Source organism: Grammomys surdaster, unplaced genomic scaffold, assembly GCF_004785775.1.
Source record: "Grammomys surdaster isolate TR1022 unplaced genomic scaffold, NIH_TR_1.0 146, whole genome shotgun sequence".
Taxonomy (NCBI): Eukaryota; Metazoa; Chordata; class Mammalia; order Rodentia; family Muridae; genus Grammomys; species Grammomys surdaster.
In genome coordinates, this window is record NW_021604604.1 from 11,061,835 (window position 1) to 11,084,118 (window position 22,284).

At 45.3% G+C, this 22,284-nt stretch overlaps 1 protein-coding gene across 3 annotated transcripts in view; it reads left to right on the forward strand.

Annotated features, from left to right (window-relative positions):
* The window catches only part of Frmd4a (FERM domain containing 4A), a 201,397-nt gene that overhangs the window by 52,730 nt on the left and 126,383 nt on the right, over nt 1-22,284 (forward strand). For 2 of the 3 annotated variants that reach the window (XM_028764786.1, XM_028764785.1), the window contains exons 3-4: nt 11,142-11,236; nt 20,534-20,626. In XM_028764786.1, coding sequence (XP_028620619.1) covers nt 11,142-11,236; nt 20,534-20,626 — 188 coding nt within the window. Of the gene's footprint in view, nt 1-11,141; nt 11,356-20,533; nt 20,627-22,284 lie in introns of all 3 variants that reach the window. The other variant, XM_028764787.1, reaches the window with a different exon arrangement.

A 22,284-nucleotide genomic window follows, 5' to 3' on the forward strand; every position in this document is an offset into this window, starting at 1 on the left:
ATCACACACACATATATATGCCATCATGCTGTTTTGTGTAGGCACTAAGGTTCCAAACTCAGATTTTCATACTTAACTGGCATTTTACCAATGGAGCCATCTCCCAAACCCAGGCATCTTAAAAAAATAAAGAAACAAAACAGAAAAAAACTGTTTACTCTTTTATTTATTTAGTATTTGTGTGTGTACCTGCCTAAGTTTATTATTGTGCCCACAGGGGCCAGGGAGTATCAGATAACCCTGGAAGTGGAGTTACAGATAGTAGAGAGTTACCTCATATGAATGCTAGGAACCAAATCCATGTCTTCTGTGAAAACAGTAGGCTCTCTTAACCACTGAGCCATCTCTCTAACCCCCTCCCCCACCCCCAGGCATCTTTTTAAGGAGAAAAAGTAGAAACAGTGGATGACATAGTGACAGAAGATGAAGCTTGGAAGGCCAGGATTAAACTCAGTTCAGCATCTCCATATTCACTAGAAATACTTCATAATTTAGGCCATAAACTTGAGAGCCCTTTCTGCCACAGGACTGCAGAGCAGCCTGTGTTCCTCCCACCAAGGCAAATCTATTGTTCATTAACAGTTCTGTGCCATCTCCCTAAGCAGGGTGGAGTCTGAGGGGGGTAGCTGTGTGAATTCAGAGGCAGGAGGGATGCCCTAATGAACACCTGCTTGCCTTCCAGAGCCCCTGGGGGGATCCTGTGTAAAGCAGGCTCCCCAGCGGGTCAGGGTAGCTCTTTGCATTTATAGAAGAGCAATTATCGTGTCTGTCTGTCAAAGTCTTCACTGGGCATCATTCAAGTACATGAGAAAGAAAGATTTCCTCCCAAACTCATAGCAGGCGTGACTTTTTTGGTGCCTCGCTTTGATCAGGTTCTATTTGAGGACATGGATGAGACCATATGGAAATAAAAAGAAGCGATCAAGAGAAGAAAATGTAAGAGGCCGGTGGGGGTTGGGGGGAGCTAAGAAGGTTTAAAAGGTTCCCAAGAGAGATTTCATCCCCAAGGTGAGTCTTTTGGAAGATTTGCAGAGAGAGATTTTGAGAGGAGCCTAACGCAAAGATTAGGAAAGGGGATCTTTTCTTGCACATAACAATGCAGTGTGTCTCTGGAGGTGTACGAACGGATTGAAACCCACCAGCATTCATTCACGGACTTATTTATTGGAAGAGGAGCTAGGACCACAGTGTGCATGTGAGGTCAGATGACAACCTCATGGGAGTCTGTTTTCTCCTTTTATCACATGAATCCCAGGGATCAAACTCAGGTCATGAGGTTTAGTGACAAGCATCTTTACCCACTGAGCCATCCTTTACATTGCTGCCTCTGGCCCTATCTAGCTGTTGTGGGGTGGGGGCAGCACTGTGTAGCAGCTCTCTGCTTCATGTCTGCCTGTAAAGAGTGTCTATACAACCATCTATGCCTGTGGTCTGCTTCCACGCTGGGCTGGGCTGACACTAAATACTCTACCCATTCATCTGTCTCACTTTGCCAATAAAATCCTTTATTAAATGGAGTGGGGAAATACCACAATTTGTTAAGTGCTTGCCTGCAGATACGAAGCCTGAGGTGGATTCCCCTGAACCCATTGAGGGGTGGGGAGGTTGTTGTTGTTTGTTTGTGTGTGTGTGTGTGTCTTTAAAGTGGGTCGTAGTAGCACAGACTTGTAATCTTGTGGCTAGGGAGACAGAGATATGTAGCTCTTCCCCTTGGAGAAAGACCTTTCCTCCATATTGGAGAAGGGATCAAGCCCTATTCTTCTTATCAGTCTGCAAAAAGCAAATGGCTTCAATGTGTCCCCTGCCACAGTATACAGGGCTCCATTGGAGAGGCTAATCATCAAGGCCCCTAGGGTAGCAGGGGAGGGGCAGCTGTCAGAACCTGCTGTGCAGAATCCACACAGGATGACCTCATGCATTCCCCTCCCCCTCCCCAGGAATCAGAGCAGCCAATGAGTGCTAACTGGACTGAGTGAGGAGGATACAGGGTTACAAGGACAAGCTCTTCCTCACTCGTATACTCAAGTGGTCCTCCACCCAGGCTTCCTGAGAGGTGAATCCCAGCCCTCCCTGGCCAGAAAGAAGGGGCTGATATGCCATCATTCCTACCACTCCTGGAAATGGCTTTTTCTTGTCTCACTGCTGTGACCATTCCTAAAGAATAGGAATCATCCATCCACTAGGTCTTGGGACTCCCAGTCTCTTGGCTCGTAGAGTGGGTGGGCACATTAGCAGGCAAAGCTGCACACAGTGCCTGTAGCTGTGTCATGAGAGTAGGCAAGTCCCCTGTCAACTCAGTGGACAACGTGCACCTTGCTTTCGATAACAAGACAAGAATACCCCTGGCAATCAGGCATGCTGGTATATGCCTATAACGCTAGCATTTCTGGAGAGAATCAGTGTCTTCTTTTGGGGGGGTTCTTAGTCTTATTAATAAAAGATTTTCAAAACAGACTTCAAGGGAAGTTCAGAGATGATTTCATTGAAATTTGAGAGAAAAATAACAGGACGGACGGGTATGCTGAGAATTTTAGGAGCTGCCAGAAATATAGGAGACTGGGGGAGGGGGAGGACGACAGTGTCTTTTAAGTCAAACATGGAGATCAGAGAGATGGTGAGAAAGTCCAGTGTAAGAGAAAGCATGCACAGGCTGAAGAACAGTGTCAGGGAGAGCATGCGCAGGCTGAAGAACAGTGCCGGGGAGAGCATGGGCAGGCTGAAGGCTCATGTTTGAAGGGAAAGGCAAAAGACTACACCAGGGATACATGGCTAGAAATAGAAAGACATCTTATTTAGAAGGGAAGAGCACTCCCCAGCGTGAGAGGAGCCTATGAACTAAGGAAGGAGCCAGAACCACTGGGTGGGGGGACCCTGCGTCTTTACAGGGTATTTACATAGAACCCACCTCTCCCATTTATATTTTGTGCATGCTCTGGTAGTTGGATGAAGCCCTAGTGGGAAACGGCTTCTAGTCTCCTTCATACTGACTTCTTTCTATGTTAATCTTGATAGTTCAGGTCTCTGCCCTCCAGTCACACAAGCGTTTGGGAAGGCTATGGTAGGAGATTCCAAGTGGGGGTCAGGTGGGGCTACAAAGGTAGAACCCTATCAAAAAAAGACACAAGTAAATAAAAATAAATAAAAACCCTAGACAGAGAATGACTGACTTTGTCTTCAGACACCAGTCTGATTTCTCCTAAAGTACAAGGAAGAGCCGTGGTTGCTTTTGATGTTTTAATTTATATAATTTTTTAATGGAATTAACTTAGAAGTGGCGATTTCTTTGATTTTTAATGGTGCCCTGTAGGAATAGCAGCTTTGGGGGAAGAGTCCATTGGGTGAGTCAAAGCCACTTCACTGCTAACAAGTAATGCAGGGTTGTGCTCACCTGCCTTGTGCACAGGGTAACATCAGAACCAGTTTCTGAAGGGACTCGGGCCCCAAATCACTCCCAAAGCAGATGGCCACCGGATCCCGTACTTCTTACAATCAGGTTGTCCAGGGTGGGTGGTGTAGAACAGATCTTTGGGATCCCAATCTGGGGAGAGATGCATCCTGTGGCTGCCAAAACATAGAACAAAGATGGGGTCTTGAAACTGACAGAACCATGTCTCCTGAAATTCCAGAGGTGGGAGCATTGGTTGCAGCCCCTTGTAGCTTGTGGTAGAGCTAGCATGGCTTTACCTCTGTGCCTGCATGTTTCCAGTCTCTGTCTTCGTGCCTTGTTCTATGGATGCTTATGTTAAAAGTGTGTCTTAAAAGGAGATGTATAATGGTATTCAAGCCTGTATCTCTTTCCAGAGCCTTAACTGTAGGTCTGGGGAGATGACTCTCCATGGATAAAGTGCTCCATGCATAATCATGAGGGCCTGAGTTCAGATCATCACCGTCCTTGTCAAAGCCAAAGTCAGAAGTGTGCATCTGTTATTCCCACTTCAAGGGAAAGGATACAGTTCGGCAGATCCATGGAGTTCATCGGCCAGCTAGTATGGCTAATCATTGAGCTCCAGGCTCAGCCAGAGAATCTGTCTCCAAAGAACTAGAGTGGCTGGAGAGGTGGCACAGAGGGTAAGGCCATGTGCTACTCTTGCAGAGGACAGGGTTCAGTTGTCAGGTGTCTTACAAATGCCCACAACTCCAGTTCCAGGACATCTGTGCACTTTTCTGGCCTCCACAGGCACTATGTGTACACAGTGTGCATACAGATGAGCTGGCATACACACAAACACCTAAACTAAACACATCTCTGAAAGAAAGCTTAAGCTAGAGAGTGATTGATCTGAGGACTTGCTGTTGACCTCTGGTCTCTACAGATACATGCACACACGACACACATGCTCCCACACGTATGAGAGCTCACACATATGCCCCGCCACCCTCGTAGTACCTTAAGCCTCTCTTTGGCAGTGTAAAATACAGGGTACAATAAAATATGTCACATATAACTGACCACACAGAAAATCAGCCATGAGATGGGAGAATGAGACACATGTGGAAAATTCTACAGAAAGGGATTCCTTGAGAATATGGGCTTTGGGTAGGAATGTAGATTCTGAAAGGGAACTGGGCAAGGGTGGGATTGACTAGGAAAACTGGGACTACTGTCATTGTGTGGTCTTAACTGTCAAGCTAGCATTTAGGCCTGGTGACATATTGTAATATATACACATATATATGTGTGTGTATACACATATATAGTCATATATAACATCATTTCATATATATGTCATTTGTGTCACATATAAATATACGTGTATAGTATCTGCACTTTATAAATACAGTAATGAAGAACTGAAATAATAATGGACTGATGCAATGCTCACTTCATCCTGCACACTGTGGTTTATGTAACTCATCATTCATTTAACCCTTGTGACAGCCTGTGACATGGGTATAGTCGTTATCATCATTTCCCAGATGAGGAAACTGAGGTGCAGGAGGATTAAGCAACTTGCTTCAAATTGTTTATGAAAGGTGAGATATGTTGATAGACAAGATTTACTAACTCGTGAGAGTTTTTGAATGAACACGCACAACCTCTGGGAGGGCTGAGTAGCTTGTGGGAGAGGAAGCAGTTTGATTTGATCATAGCATGAAGAAGAATATTCTAGAATCTTTCATGCCATTGAATCCACCCCATCATCTGACAGATGAGAAGGCAGAAGGCAAAGGTTTTATCATTTGTCCACGGTCGTCTGTCTGGAAGTGAGTGCCTGTCAAGCCCAAAGTGGGCACTGTGGACAGTCGATTTCCAGATGGATCATGGTTATGTGACAGTGCTTAGAGCTCTTTACAGCTATGCTTTGTGTGTGTGCGCCTGCGTGAATGAGGAAATGCACATGCAGGATGCATGCACACACATGTGGGGGCCAGAGGTCTTCCTCAGTTGCTCCCCAACCATAATTTTGCTGTAGGATCTTTTACTGAATCTGGAGCTCACCAATCTGTCTAAACTGGCTGAAGGCAAGCCCTTGGTGAGTCTTCCTCCCCAGCACCGGAGTTGGGGTTAGAGGTACATGCTGCCGTGTCTAGCCTTTTACATGGATGCCAGAAATCCAAACTAGGGTCCCATGCTTGTGTAGCAAGCACTTTACCAAGTGAACTTTTCCCAGCCCCTGGTGCTTTTTTGATCATGGCGGCGACTTACGTCTCCCGGAAGAAGCAGGGTAGTGCAGGAAGTACACGGGCCCTAAACTGATACCTTAGACAAAATATGGTGAATATGCCCATGGGCGCCCATGGGAGCCAGCACCCTCCTAACCTCACATGAGTCTTCGTGGTGAGTTCAGAGCAACAAAGACCCGCTGCTCCCCCAACCTCTAACACACGGTAGCCATGCAGGGGTCCAAACTTAGTTCTGGGAAGTGGCATTTTTAGCACTGTGGTGCCTCCAATGTGCCAATCATGCTGAGAAGGACATTTGCAAGGAAAGTCATTTTCCAGGTATAAGGGGTGAAGGCAGGGAAATCCTTTGAGTTAAAAGTGTAGAGAAGCCAATGAGAGAAGGCAGTTAAATACAGGCTGAGAGGAAGCCCATCTTTAGCTCACTGACATCCCCACCAGCATGGCCAGTGACCCTGAAGAAACTGGCGTAGCTCGCCAAGGATACACAGGGCTTGCTTTGCCCTCGATGCCTTCAGTCCTCTACCCTGTTTGTCCCGTCAAACTCCATGGGGCTACAGGCCTCTTTTCTGGCCTCTCTCCCAGCCAGATCCCTGCAAGGCTCCACAAATGTTTACAGCACCAGTAATTGGCAAATTGCAATCAGCAGGATTCTATAAACATCCCTTCAGAGTACAGAACAGCCAAAGAGCTTTCTGCCTACCAGGCAATTCACTCCAAAGGAGTTTAAGAAACTTTCAGAATGCTGTGGTTCCTCAGACACCGTCATGTCAAGGTGGAATATTGTCTTCCTTTCCAAGATTGCAGAAATTAAGACGTTGATGCCGTCGATGGCCCAGACCTTATGGAGATGCAGTGACAGAGTCAGACATGATGCACCATTGTACAACGATAACAAATGACCTCACAGTCTCAGTAGAGCAGTGAGGGTACTGGATTTCAGGTGCTGGGTGCTGCTCTGCCTCTTAGGGATGGAAGCGGAAGCTGGGTTGTTTCTTGTCACCTTGATAACACATGTGGGGTTCTATGAAGATTTAAGATAAATGTCTTCTAGAATCTTCTGTTATCTCCCCATCACTGATCTGATCCCTCTACTTTTACTTTTTATTATATTTTGTGTGTGTGTTTATGTGTATAGATACATGTGTGTGTGCACAGGTACACGTGCATTTAAAGCCTGAAGATCAACTTCCCATGATACCCCTTGGGCACCTTCCACATTTTTTTTTTGAGACATGGTATCTCACATGGACTTGGAGCTGATCACATAGTCTAGCCTGGCTGGCCTTAAACCATAAGGATCTGCCTGTCTCTGTCCCCTGAGGCTGGATTACAAGCAGGCACCGCCAACACTACCTTTACCCCTCCATTTTCTCGTGCCTACTATTTTCTACTTTACATACATTACATACAGTGGACATCTCAGGATGTTGGGGTCTATTTTCCTTGCTGAACTCCCACAGGTGATGTGATTCTTTTTTATTGTTAGTTATCTGACAATGTCATACAAATATATAATGCATTCTGGCTTCTCGCCCCACACTTTTTAATTTGCCTTCTAGAAACTAAACTCAGATGCTCACAGCTTGTGAGGCAGGCAAGTACCTCCCAAGCTCCAGGTCTCCCCAATCCTGCTCCTTCTGTTTTTAAATTGTGGGTGCCCCACAGTGGGACGTTCTTCCCTTTGGTCTGCAATGCTATTGATGTTCCAGCAGATATTCACCCACAAGGATGTGATTCATATAACAGAGGTCACCAGAGAGAGGCTGGTTTGTCATCCCCTCCCCACCATGCTGTGACTGCTCAGGCTGTTCAGTTGCATGGTGATAATAAGAAGTCCCTACAAGGTTCCCAAAGGGCAACCAGAGTTCATTGTGTCAAGTCTTCTCGATAGCTTTGAGGCTTGGAAATCAGAGGAAGATTCATATTAGCTAAGTGCACAGCGATGATGTATAGATCTGTAATGTCAGGGTGCTGGTTCAAACTAAACATTATCGCCCTCACCCAGACAGTTCCTTGAGGATATATGATGCTCGACCTCTTACCTAGGAAGTAATCAAGTCAGCCCAGGCAGGATGCAGAGGAAGATTACCATTTTGAGGAAAGCTAGGGCTTTTATTTGTTACTTTTTCAATTGAGGTAAATACATATAAATTTACCATGTTAACTATTGGGTATATATACAATTCAGGGACATTAACTGTATGCACAGCGTTACTGAAGAATCACTATGGTTTCCACAATGTTGCCAGAATCTGAAGCAGAAATTCTGTAGCCATCAAATAGTAACTCCTATCCCTCCAATCTTCTCTTCTCCAATCCCTGGCAACCCCTGTGAAATCACATGATCTTAGTTACTTATACAAGTGAGATATAGTAACATTCATCTTCTTTTTAATATGGCTTCTTTCAGTTAGCCTGGCTTCAGTGTTCATTCATGTAGCATGTATATAAATGTTGTTACTCTTCAAGGCTAAGTAGTATTCCATTGTATGTACCCTGACTTTGTTTTGAGTTCTGGCTTGCTAAGACTAAGAACAGCCTGTATGCTATCTCTAAGTCTTGGTTGGTGGTCCTCTGTCATTTAGATAATGATAGCACAAATGGAAGCTCTTAGAACTGTGTCTGAGATACAGTAGCAATGCCTCAGAAAGTCCTTTGCAAGGCATGGCATTATAAGGCAGATGTATGTGAATGTCAACTGAAGTTGTTCCATGTGTCTATTTCTGTCATTTCAAGGGCCTTAACCGTGTGAAAGACACAAGTATTCAATGTTGTTCAGCATGGACCCTGTCCTCCACATGTCCCTTAGCTCCCTTCCTGCACACTGTATTTTCTCCTAACCTACACTTAATGAGTACCTTTCTCCTACTGAATACACACACACACACACACACACACACACGCACCCAACTGTATTTGTTACTTTTTGTTGCTGTGATAAAATACTCTGTCCAGAAAAAAATTTAGAGAAGAGTTTATTTGGGCTTTCAGTCCATCATGGTGGGGAAGGCATAGCAGCAGGGATCACGAGGCTGACCTGGCAGCCATGAAGCAGAGAGATCACATTTCATTCTCACACGAGAAGCAAAGAGAGGGACCAGGAAATGGCTATAAAACCTTAAAGCCTACCTCCAGTGCTGTGTGCCTCCAGTAAGGCTCCACTTTCTAAAAGTTCCAAAACCTTCCCAAATAGTACTATCAGCTGAAGACCCAGTATTCACATATAAGCGTCTATGGGGAACATTTCTCATTCAGACCACCACGCTGAGCAAGAGTCTCTGGATATCTTTGAAATGTTATTCCCAGAGAGAGAAGTCTCACAGCTGTCCTTTCCATGGGTGAGTTGGTTACCCCTCCATAGTTTACAAGAACCCACATTAAGTACCCTTTAGTCATACCTTATTTTCTAATGTCTGATTGACCCAGTGAGACTGACCAGTCCTCCTCCCTTCTCCCTCCTCATCAGATTTGAACTCAAGTGACTTTCTTCCCCCACCCACTAGACTTGACTTCAAATGACCTTTAACATTTGCAAAAATCCAAATTCATTCTGAGTGTTGGAGGAGTCTTGCTGGCAAGGATGCTAAATCTAACACATGCTCCTAGGGCAAGTCAAAAAGGTAATCCTAAATAGAAGAAAATGATATTAAGATATGCTCTTGCTGTGTAGCCCAGGCTAGCCTTGAATCCCCTATTCCTCCTTACTGTAACCTCCCAAGTGTTGGGGTTTCAAGTGTGTAACCCAGTGCCCCGCTCAAAATACTCCCAGAAACAGTAAACATCACGGATATACCGTGGCCACTTTGAAAAAGATGGCAGTCATTCTGATGGATAAATGATAATCCATTGCGTTATAAACGCAGTGAATTTGCTGTGTCACTGCAACACATAAATTAAATGCAGCCCAACATCTTCTGGGAGGAACAGCAGTGCGCAGCCAAGCACATCCCATAGCACGTGCTCAAGCTTGGGAACTCAAATCTTGCAGCGCCTTTCATAATTCATTTATAAAGCTCTGAGATGCGCCACAAGCATCCCTCCGTGTTTCCGAGGTAGACCTCTTCCTGTCAATGGAGAAAGGTTTGACATCCAACCTTGCATTTTCTATTGGTTTAGACTCAGGTTGTATAGTGTGTTGGGAATGGAAGCAGAGAGCACTGGATGCGTGCGGTTGGTGCGTCAAGGTGGGATTGATTTCCCATCACTCTCTCATTTCCAAGGAAGGAAGTGTTGCCATCACTTCAAACCCATGTGGTTCTAAGTGGTTTTCACTTCTGAGCTGCTGGTCATTGATGGAGGAGGAGGCACGAACAACTGCCTAATCTCTGGGCCTGTGTCTGCCCTACACAGTGGACAATCTCAGGATTATGAGGTTAAATGAGGTGTAAAAAGTGCTTAGCACAGTGCCTACCACACAGAGAAGACACACAGTTCCTGACCCACCATGCAGGTCAGTGTAGGAATGTTAGACTTGGAAATGGTACAAATCCAGTCTTCGTTCAGTAAAACTTATGCTTTGAATTCTGCATCTGGATTGTTTCCCTGGGTCAGGCTGTGTGCTACAACCTCCTCTAAGGATGCCTAGAGCCTGAACCTCCAATTATCCATGTGGTCACCAGGCAGAAACAGCCACACTGGGGCAGGTGTGTTTAGCCTTTCAACGTAGCCAGGCAAGGTTGTCATACACCAAGTCCACGCTCCAGAAACTTGCAAGTTAGTTACAAACGTAAAGCTCATGGCATTAGCAAGTTTGCCATGTTGTCTTGGGCTGCATTCCGGGTATCCTGGAGTTCACACCTATAGCCATGTGTCCCTAACTCTGGTATTCATATTCAATGTATTTGGGCTTAACAATGTTTTCTGATTACACTGGGTTTATCAAAAAGTAACCTTATCCAAAGAATATGAGGGTCTGCCTGTGTTTGCTAAATAGACCAATTAATCAAGAGATCTTCCTGTCAGAGCAGCAAAAGGTGGGGAAAGAAAGTCACCAGGCTGAACAGCCCCACTAAAGAGCAAAAATGCCATTTGTTGACAGAACCAACCTTACAGAGCCCCCATCTTCTGCCTAGACCTTCCATTTGGCTGTTTTATATAGCAGTATCCTAGTGGTCTATTTCTTTCAGTCTTTCTCTGTTTCTCTCTCTTCCTCTCTCCCTCTCCGCTTCCTCTCTCTTTGTGCCTCATGTAGCCCAGGCTAGCCTCAAACTTGCTATATAACAGAAGATGATTGTGAACTCCTGATCCTCCTGCCTCTGTTTCTCTTGGAATTCCATGAAGTATGCATGCATCATGACAACCAGTTTTATGTTGTCCCGATAATTAAACACAGGGCTTTGTGCACACCAGACAAGAACTTTCCTTCCATAATGATTTTACAAAAGTCTTTTGTGTCTATGTAGTGTGCCTGAGTTCTCAGATATTTCACTGAGAACATGCTAGAGATCTAAGGTGATGGTGTGATTTAGCGAAAGTCTCTCATGAGTTAATCTTCCCCCTCTGTGTTCTTCTTCCAGCCCAAGCTTTTGGCCAAGGAGCTTCTTGACCTTGTGGCATCTCATTTCAACCTGAAGGAGAAGGAATACTTTGGAATAGCATTCACAGATGAGACGTAAGTGCTGTCCAAGGTCCACAGACCCTAAACAAAAGACCAGGATGTGAAATTACCCTCTCTCAACTGTGCACAGCAAAATCGGCTGCAGGCCACTTGGGTCCCATGGGGGCTGCAGGGTCAGTCCAAGTTCACCATCTGAATTTCAAAAGCCAGTGACCATGCCTGGAGTGGCCAAAGGATATAATTAGGCAGATGCTAATATTATGAAATTATTAGGTCAACGTTCTTATAACCAAGCAGATTTGTGTGCAGATGAATGTCTGAAATGTTTATTTTTTTTTTAAAAGTAGATCTGTGTGGGTTTAGTCTTCATTAAGGTTAAATGAAAACTTCTGGAAAGTAGATGTTTCTCTCCAATGTTGGATTAACAATAACAGGAAGTGGACTTGATGATAAATTCAGGGTGAGAGATGATCTGGGTGGGTTCACATTCTAAGCTGAAATAGAAGACAGAATCAAAGTTCATATTGCCAACCTGATGTACAACTGTGTTTGCTTTCAGGAGCCTTCCAGTTTGGTCTGTACGATCATGTTTTATAATAAAGGAAGGGATAGGTTCCCTAGATGATTTTTTTTTCTCTTACTATACTGTTACTAAAGAGTTCAGTGAAGATCAGCCCAAATTCTTAGATAAGAATAAGCTAAGGACCGGGGGTACAATTGAGGGGTGAAGCACTTTCCCAGGCATGTGTGGCCCTTGGTTCCACTGGAACTGGGTGACAAATGTCTAAGGGTCATCAATAGTTCCTCGGCACAAAGAATTGAAGTGAGTGGCCCCAGCTGGAAGTCTATTAAACAGATGCTGGCTTGGGTACTTTACAGGATTCCTGGGTCCTCCCGTTTTCCCCTATCAGATATGCCTAGACACCCTGCCCCATGTCTTCCTGCAGTTTCTCCTCTCAGTGTTTTCTGGGAACAAGAAATAACTATCTCAGAGAGCCTGCTCTCACTTTCCCTGTCTGCTCACATTCTTCAAACTCTGCTTCCCAAGCCCCTGCACCAGGAAACAAAACAAAACAATAACCTACTTTAAACAGATGTTCCCTAAATCTCCTCTGTCTGTGTCCATGTCTGCACACCCCTCCACATCTTTAGAATCATAGGCACGATTTCCTAAAATGCTCATATGCCTAGGTGAGGTTACTGGCTGGGAAGGCCAGTACAGTCAAGCCTAGGCCCCAGGGGTGAGGTGGAACCATTGAGGTAGGATGGATTCTGAAGCAAGAGTAGGTAGCTTCTGTGTTGACCAGTAGGAGAGCAACCTAGTGCATATGTACTTGGCTGTGGCTGATCTTGGAGATGTGTGAGTTCACGAGATGCCCACATGTAAAGCTCAAGACTCTAACTTCAATCCCCAGAATTTAGGTTGAAAAATAAAAGCCAAATTTGGTCGACTACACATGTAATCCCAGCATAGGGAAGGGTAAAAGTGTACTGGAAATCCCAACCAGCAAAGAATCAGCCATGAACTCAGAGAGACAGGAAAGTTCCTCTTTGTTTAGGAGTGGACAGGACCCCAGGCTGATGCTTTGGGAAGGTCTGGCAGTCCTCCACAATTTCTTACAGCTTTTAAAGGTCAGGTGACAGTGTGGCCACCTGAGGATAGTCTCTGAGTCCCATGACCACCAAAAGGAATATCTGTCACAGTTAGGTGTGCTCACGCAACAGAAATTGCAGGCGTGAATATTTTGCAGGTAGACATTTTGAAGTTAGCAATAAAAACATACAAACATTTCAAACCACAATAAAAAATAAGATCCTTTCTTGTTAGGCATAGTGGCACATGCCTTTAACCATAGCACTCGGGAGGCAGAGGTGGGATGATCCTTCTGAGTTCCAAGACAGCCAGTGCTATGCAGAGAGGCCCTGTCTCAAAAATCAAACCAAACAAACAAAACTAATGATAGTTACTTCTTGTCAAACAGGACCTACTGTATAACCTTAAGGCACTCTGGCAAGTTTTTGCCTTCCCTAGATACAGAGTGTGAGCAGGTTGGCAGAAACCAGCATACGTAAATAAAATTTTAACTCGTTTTAATTCCGTACACTCCTATGGTTTTTAGACAAAGATTTCCAGCAGGCTATCATAGAATAAAATAATAATTTGATTTTTGTAGGCTGTATATATATAAGCCTACAAAATATATGTTCATATCATCTCCTTTTCAGAGACAAACCGACCTCTTGGGCTCGATGTCTATCCAGCTTACCCTATTTGGCAGTGAGAAACCTTATCTCAAAGAAATACGGTGAGGGACTGGGGAAATAGCTCAGCAGTTGAGAGTGTTTGCTGTTCTTCCAGAGGACCTAAGCTTGGTTCCCAGCACCCACAGAGGGGGACTGACAGCCATCAGTAACTGCAGCTGCAGGAGATGATCCGACCTCTGCAGACACCCACACACACATGCACATTAACGTCATACATAAAGAAATTCAACTTTCCAAAAGAAAGAAGAAAGGTGAGCAGTGGCTGAGTAACGAAACAACAAAACCAGAGCTATCCTCTGATTCACAAACACACACACAGACACACAGACACACACGCAAACATGTACACACACACACACAGACACACACACACATGCACACCTGTACACACACATGCATGCACACACACACACAGACACACATACACACACATGCACACCTGTACACACGCATGCATGCACACACACACACGTACACACACACAGACACAAATACACACACATGCACAAACACACACACAAGCGTGCGCATGTACACCTATACACACACATGCGTGCACACATACACACATGCACACACACAAGCATGTGCATGTACACCTGTATACACACATGTGCACCACACATACAAGTGACATTTGGGGCAGTGGTGTGGACAGAAACAGTGGCAAGTGCAAAGCACCCCCTCCCCACTTACAAAAGGAGCAAGGCCAGCCCTGGGGCTGGAGCCCATAGGACACTGAGGTGGAAGGCAGGCATGCTGGTTGGTCAAGAAGGACCTACACCAGCAGGCCAGGAGAGGTGCAGATAGAAAAGCATCTGGCAGGTAATAAAGAAGAACTGCTTCAAACAAGTGTACATATAGAAACACTGACTTTCATGAACACAATCGTTCACTCTCCCTCTCTGCTGAGAATCCCCAAAAGCCCCCTAATCACTCTCCATGCTGTCCCCACTGATTGGAAGGAAACCATAAGTCTAAATTAATCACAGCCCCATTGTTCCCGCTTCCCAAGTTAATTTACTCCATCCAAGAAGACTGTGAACTCTGGACACTCCCACTTAGACTTCCCGTCGGAGTCACCAGAAGTCAAAGAACGAGCATGTTATCTTAGGCCAGAGAGGAAGAAGGCTGTGTGCTGAGGATGACAGACCACAGCCCTGATAGCCAAGAGCAATTGATTGGCTGGATGAAAAGGGGGGAGGAGGGTATAAAAGCCACCCCTCCGAGGCAGGAGGGGCACACCCTAGAGTCTAATGGGCATCCTACAGGCCTATGTAGTTGGGAGCTGAGCTCTCTGGATTCTCTGCTGGCATGAGAGCCTACCTAGGTGACTATGCATTCATTCATTTATGGACGTGTATAGAGGCCCCTCTTGAGAGCATTATGTTCCCCCATAGCAGGAACTCACAGCCATCCCTCTGCCTGGTCTTGAGAATGCACAGGCCCCCAACACCTCCTCCCAGATCTGAGTATGAGGGCATCTCCAGCCAGTGGCTGGCCACCAACAAGAACCCATGAAAAAGAGCTGGGCCACCTGTTGGTCCCAGAATGTGAACTGGCAGGTGTGCCTGGTGTACTAGGGGAGATAAGGCAGGCATCAGTCCTAGAAAAAGTCAAGCTTCTGAGAGACCAACTAGACAAGGGACAGGGTGACTTAGGGGACAGTCCTTCATGGCCTGATAATACGTGGGCCTACATACATCTCTGGGCCTCTTTGGTAATCCGAACATTTCTCCTTTCCATTTTTAAAAGAGGGAAGGACAAAGGCTGCCCCCTTGGACTTATGCCGGAGGTGCTCTGGGTCAGTGATTCTATGTCCAGAAGGATAAACTCAGCTTTTCCTTTGCCTCTGCATGCCAAGCAGTGCTAACATGACATCCCCCTGCCCCGTGTGTGTGTGTGTGTGTGTGTGTGTGTGTGTGTGTGTGTGTGCATGTGCGCTGCTGCTGACAATCAAACCCAGGATCTCCCGAATGCTAGGCCAAGTATTATAACCACAGAGCTACATCTTCATCTCAAAAGGAAACATTTTAATAATTGTGTTCAAATTGGGTCTGTCTGCTACCAAGGCATTTTTGTACACGTGAATGTGCACCTACTATACTCTGTTTTACATATATACACAGAGAGAGAGATAGGGAGGGCGGGAGGGAGGGAGGGAGGGAGGGAGGGACAGAGAGAGAGACAGAGACAGAGACAGAGAGAGACAGAGAGAGACAGAGAGAACTGCACTCTCACATACATACATACAAAACAAAAACATCTAAATTTGACAGCACTATTTAAAGATCAAATTTCTCCCAGGGCCTTTGCTTCGGAAAGTCTCCAGGCTGTCCCAACTGCCCTCCTTTGCCCAGTCCACAACTGGGAACAGTGAAAGATGAATGCCACCTGTCACCCTCTTTATTTGGACAGAGTGAGTGCAAATCGAAAGTGACTAAGTGCAATTGAATGCTAAAGGAAATTTCATGGGAGACCTGGTGACATTTGGGTAGGGCCTATGGCTTAGCTCGTCCAGCAGTGGCCTTGCATCATCACGGATCTGCTGAGTACTACAGGATCTGCTGGATGCTGCCATGAGGGAAGCTGGGTGGCAGGTGAAGGGAGACTGTGAGGTCTTTGCAGCTCTTCCATAATTATTTCCAAATAAAAAGTTTCAAAATAAAGTAATGACAGAGAAGGAAGAGTTGGAATCAATGGTGCAGACTGGTTACCAACGACATTCAGTATTCTTGGGCATGAAGTTTTATATTGTGGGCTACAGTACTTTATAAGTAAGTACCAATTATTGGGGGGGTTAAGAAACTTCCAATTCACCCCCCCCTTCTCTGAGGGTTCCATCTAGGCCCCACAAAATGTCATTGCCAGAATTCACACTGACAGAATGACAGATAACCTATAACCTGACAGCCCTAAGTTCTACTGGAGGCCCCTGCTGTCCCAGGAAGGGCCAATGCTGACCCTTGAACTTGTACCTGAGGGTATGGCCTGCTCTGTTGGTGATTCCTGTGTCCAGAAGCACTGACAAGCTTTTCTCTGCCTTTCCACACCTCACATTTACAGAGTGGCTTGCAGCTTACAGCCACTCTGCAGGCCTGAATCCTACTTGATTTGAACTGAAAATTGGCAGGCTAACATGTTCTACCACAAGCTGCTACAGACCAAGGACAACATTACTATTGCTCGTTCTCTCTCTCTCTCTCTCTCTCTCTCTCTCTCTCTCTCTCTCTCTCTGTCTCTCTCTCTCTCTCTCTCTCTCTGTCTCTCTCTGTCTCTCTCTCTCTCTCTCTCTCTCTCTCTCTCTGTGTGTGTGTGTGTTTGTGTGTGTGTGTGTTTGCCTGCATTTGTATATGTGCAGCACATGCATGCAATAGCCACAGAGGTCAGAAGAGGGCATCAGCTCTCCTAGAATAGCAGCTTTCAACCTGCAGGTCCTGACCCTTTTGAGGTCACATATGAGACATCTTGCCTACCAGACATTTACATTACAATTCATTACAGTATCAAATTAGAATTATGAAGTAGCAATGAAATAATTTTATGGTTGGGGATCACTATAACATGAAAACTGTATTAAAGGGTTGCAGCATTAAGAAGGTTGGGAACCACTACCCTAGAAGAACTGGCGTTACAGATTGTTTTAACCACCATGTAGGTGCTAAAAACCAAACCTCAGCCCTCTGCAAAAGCAACACGTGCTGTGACCCACTTAGCCATCTCCCTAGCCCCTTAGAATACTTATTGACATGTGGCTGGAGCCAGGGTTCCTTTCCACCTTGTGACATAGTAAAAGAACCCAAGACACTTTAAACTGACATTTTTGGCTTTGTTTTGTTTTTTTCTTTCAAAGATCCCCAGTTGGTTCTAATGCATAGCCAAGCCCAAAAGCCCTGTTTCAGGGCTGGGAATGTCTTTATGTACCTTTGGCCCAGATCTAAGGACAACCGATTCTACTAGAACGTAGACTGTCAGGGGACAACACCCACTGACATATCCCAGGGACTTGAGACATTGTACAGGGGCTACCTTCCTGAGACATGGTAGAGGGGCTACTTCTGAAGGGGCCAGTCCTACAGAAGCAAAGCTGCACGGTCTCCATGGCACAGGGCAGCAACAGGATATCCTGAGAGGAGTCCTGGTGAGGATCCTGTTGATAGTGTATAGTATAAAACTTAAACAAAACATTTATACACAAGCATTTGTGGAAGAGAAGGCATGTAAATCCTTAACAAATTTCAAGATAGCCATTCCTAACAGGTTGAGAAGCAATGCCCACCAGTTCAGAGTTAGTGTTCTCTTCTGCATAGGGAACATAACTGAGGGCACACAAGCCAACGGTTTAGCTTGAGTACTTTCCAAGTGTGCTGAGGACCGTGGGCTTAGTACAGCACCACAAAGAGAAACCCAAACAGACAGACAGTGTGCTGAAATCTTCACTTATCCAACACTGGCATTCATTTAGAGACTGTCTTTTTTATATTTTATTTCTTAAATGCTTGTATTGCTATTTTAGTTCCCAAATTTTAATATCTTCAAGTTAACAGCTAAGAGAAGACAAAAGATCCTCTCCTTAAAACCAAACACTAAATAACTTCGGCCAAAATAAGCAGTCAGTGTACTACAAGCTGAAGTAATAATTGTTATTGCAATTAAGCTTCTCTCTCCTGTCCTGTTTTATGAGTTGCTCATCAGATGATATAATTGAATATCTGTGGGTTTTTTTTAAATAACTTTTAAGGAGTGTTTAGACATCTGGGGGGAGGAAAAACCAGTTTAGCCATTATGGCACAAGTCGTTACGATGTATTCTCACATGCCAGTTAAGAAAATGGGGAACTCACACCCTGTCATTTCATCTCAAGACCCCTCCAAATTTGTTAAGGATTTACATTCTGTCTCTTCCACAAATGCTTGCATATAAAAGTTTCACTTACGTTTTAGAAGGGTCACAGGCGCTCTAAGACTACAGTCCTATTTAAGAACACAAAGGCAGTCAATTGAGGATTATTTCTTTTAGCTTCTTGTATCACAGGTTTTTTTCTTCATGTGTATGCATGTGTGTATGTACCTCCTTTGAGTCGGGTCTCATTGGCCTGGAACTAACCAGTTAGGCCAGTAATCCCCAGGATTCCTACTATCTCTGGCTCCCCAAAGCTGAGATTACTAAAGCACCCCATCACACCTGTCCCCTCTTCCTCCTCCTGTTCTTCCTCCTCTACCTTCTTCTTCTTTCTATTGCTTATTTGTGAATTCGCATCGTGTGCTCCAGTCCCATTCATCTCCCTGTTCCTCCATATCTGCCCTCCCCCTTGCAATCCTCCCCCAAAGAAAACAAAACAAAATCTCAACAAGGGAGGTGTGGTGTGTCACGGTGTGTCACCATGTGTCACACAGTATACCGTTTTGTCCACACATCTTCACTTGCAAATGTTCGTTGCAATGAGTCATTGGTCTGGTTCGAGGCCTCTGGCTTCTACTACACTAACAATGCTGGATCCTCACCAGGACTCCTCTCAGGATATCCTGTTGTTGCCCTGTGTCATGGAGACCCTGCAGCTTCGGTTCTGTAGGATCAGCCCCTTCAGAAGTTCATAGATGGAGTAGATGTTGGGGTGGGCCAATTCAAAGCCCTGGATTTGGGCTTGGTTGGTAGCTGAGTTGGTCAGCCTACCAGCTCTCCTGTCCTCACACCCTCAGGGTCAGCTTTTCCGAGGTATGCACACATCTGCCTTCTTATGTGGATGCTGTGGATTAATATTGGTCCTCATGTTTGTGCGGCAAGCATTTTATCGACTAAGCCATCTCCTAGTGCCTATGTCGAAATTAATTGAATTGCTTGATTGGTACAGGTCCAGGAATCCGATTAACCTAAATAATGAACGTCTTGTTGGCAATTCACCTGTGTCCCACTTCCACACATGCTGGTTCGGAAATCGTGCCCTAGCCTGCCCTGCTCTATGTCCCTTTTTATACAGAACACATGGCATTGGCTGAGGCAGCTACAAAGAGTCTAGTTGAAGCCACAAGTTTATCTACCATTTAAATACAAGCAGAGTTCAAAAGCAGTTTCTTATCTTGGGAGCGAGACCCAGCAGCATTAGGTCTGGGGACGTAATTTATTTAAACTGGGCTCAGGAGTTCCACTCATTAACTCCCAGACAGGAGGACAGCAAAAGTCAATGGCTGTAGCCTACCATGCCTGGGCTGTCATACCTGCTTCTGGAAACTTGACATTTAGTGGTCTTGGCAGCCTCTGAGATGAGCAATCCACTGTCACACACCATAGCAAACAAAAACACCTTACATTGAGTGACCAGAAAAGCACTGGAGTGTAACTTTAGCTGTGTGTAGCTTACACAAATAAGAAAGGATGGTGCTGCCTGAGAAGACACTTCAGTCTTTCCTCTCCAACCCCACTCAGTGTAAATGAAGAGCCTGGGTCTTAGACTAGGTGAGCAGAATGAATTCCTCTGGAATTCACACCTGGGCAGGAAAATTGGCTATACCTGATGACGGTCACTAAATCTATAAGAAAATGGGTCTCAGGGCTGGGGGGAGGGCTCAGTGGATACAGTATTTGCCTAGCAAGCATGAGAACCAAAATTAAAATTCCTCCAGAACCCAAGTAAAAGCTCTACAAGCTTGAGGATTTGCTTTATGCCCAGCTCTTAGGAGGCAGACAGGGAACCCTGGGGTAAGCTTGCTAACCTGACTAGTTGAAATCAGCCTGCTTCTGGTAGGACGATATGAGCATTGTTGGCATGTTATTAAAACATGTGCCATGTCCTATCGGAAAAGCACACAGCCCAGAGAGGTGAAAAGGGAACGCAGGCTGAGGGAGCGAGCTAAGGCTATAGGAAGCAGGCAGTGCCTCTCATCTTAATGTCCTGTGTGCTTCATGTCCTGTCCCCGCCAGACAACACTTCTCTTGGGAACTCTTCCCCAGATAACTCCTGTGTGTTCCTCCAAAACTGAAATACCAGGAAGGATTCCTACAATCCAGAGGGTTCTGCCTGTGGAGACCCTCATCTCCAAACACCTGCACAATCCAACAACCTAACCAGCCTGTCTCTCCTTTCTCCAGGGGACACTTGAACTGGCTCCAACTAGATCGAAGAGTCCTGGAGCACGACTTCCCCAAAAAGTCTGGACCTGTGGTTCTGTACTTCTGTGTCAGGTAGGTACCCCAGGAGGCCCTGCTTCCGTCTCTTTGTTCTTCATCAGAAGAGTCTGGAAGGATGAAGAAACTCAAAGGAAAGTGGGCATCAAGTGTGTCTTGGTCTGTGATTAGGGATAAAAGTCGTAGCACAGCTGCGTTGCAAGAAGAGGAAAACTCAGGGGTGGTTGTTCTGGGCCCAGCAGTGTGTGCAGTAGTCACAGGCTTGCACACCTGTGTGAGGGCTCATGTGCAGAATGAAGATAAAACTATTTTAGGGGAGAGGAGGGTGAAAGTCACATATCTCAAAGTAAACTGAGTTTTGTATTGTGTCATGAGTCCTGAGATTCTTTTCAGTGCCACTTAAAACTCTATAACAAGCCTCTATGGCCTTTGCTTCTGTCACAAATGCCACTGGAGTCCCTTGAAATATATAGAATTTGTCTCAAATAGGACTGATTGAAATGTTCCTTCTGACAAGGGTGGATAAAGTATCAAAGATGTTAGAGGGCTTAAGAGATGGCTCAGTGGATAAAACACTTGCAGCTCAGGCATGAGGACCAGAGTTCAAATCCGCAGTGTGTGTGTGTTGTGTGTTGTGTGTGTTGTGTGTGTTGTGTGTGTGTGTGTGTGTGTAGAGTCAGGTGAACATGCGGCTTGTCTACAGTCCATGTCCTCAAGAAGCTGAGAGAGGGAGCCTCTCAAGCATATTGGCTAGTTACACTTGCTAAATTGGTGAATTTTGAGATCAGCAAGAGACTATGTCTCAGTAAATAAATTAGAGAGCAATCAAGAAAGATCCCCAGGGTCAACCTCTGACCTCCACATGCTCATGGACACATGCAAACATACGTGCAAACAGCATCCAGAAAAAAGAAAAATATAATATGCATATGTTATATGACACTTTTTTAAAAAAATTATTATTCTTGTGTGTGTGTGTGTGTGCTCACACTTCCACTGCATGCATGTGGAAGTTAGAGGACAACCTCTTGGAGCTGATTCTCTTCTTCTATCTTTATCTAGTTTCCAGAAACCAAACTTCAGGCTTGGGCAACAAGTGCTTCTAACAGGCAGAGCCATCTCACCTGCCCCTAATATAGATCTTTTAGGAGTCTAACTTTTTCACTGTCTTCTGAAGACCCAGGACTGATCACTTCTATTTGCAAATAGTTATAAAAGACCAGAGGAGAATCAAAACACAAATAAGCAGCAGAGGCAGAAGCTAGAGCCCCCAGACATGGCAGCTCTGAGCACCCACCCAGCCGGTGGAGCCCCTAAGAACACTCTTTCTAAAACAGTCACCAGTACTGGAGAGGAACTAGGGGCTTTGTTTTGGTTTATTTTTTTTCTTCTGGTACTGAGGCTTGAACCCAGGACCCTGAGTATGCTAACGACTACACTCCATCCTCAGTCTTAAAATGAAAACGGCTCTTTGCAGACTCCATAGACCCTGCTCCTCTTAAAGACATGCAGAGAAATCAGAAGTGAGGGTGCAAAGGAAGGGCTTGCAGGCCATTCCTCCCTGAAGAGCAGGATCAGGATTGCAGTTCTAGACTTAGCAGTCCTGACTCTACAAACAGCATCCCCTAAGTCTCAAGTAAAGAGCTAAAGGGTCCATTTAACAGGCTGGAGTGCGCGTCTTTACCTCAGCTGCCGGAGTAAATTTCAACTTGCAG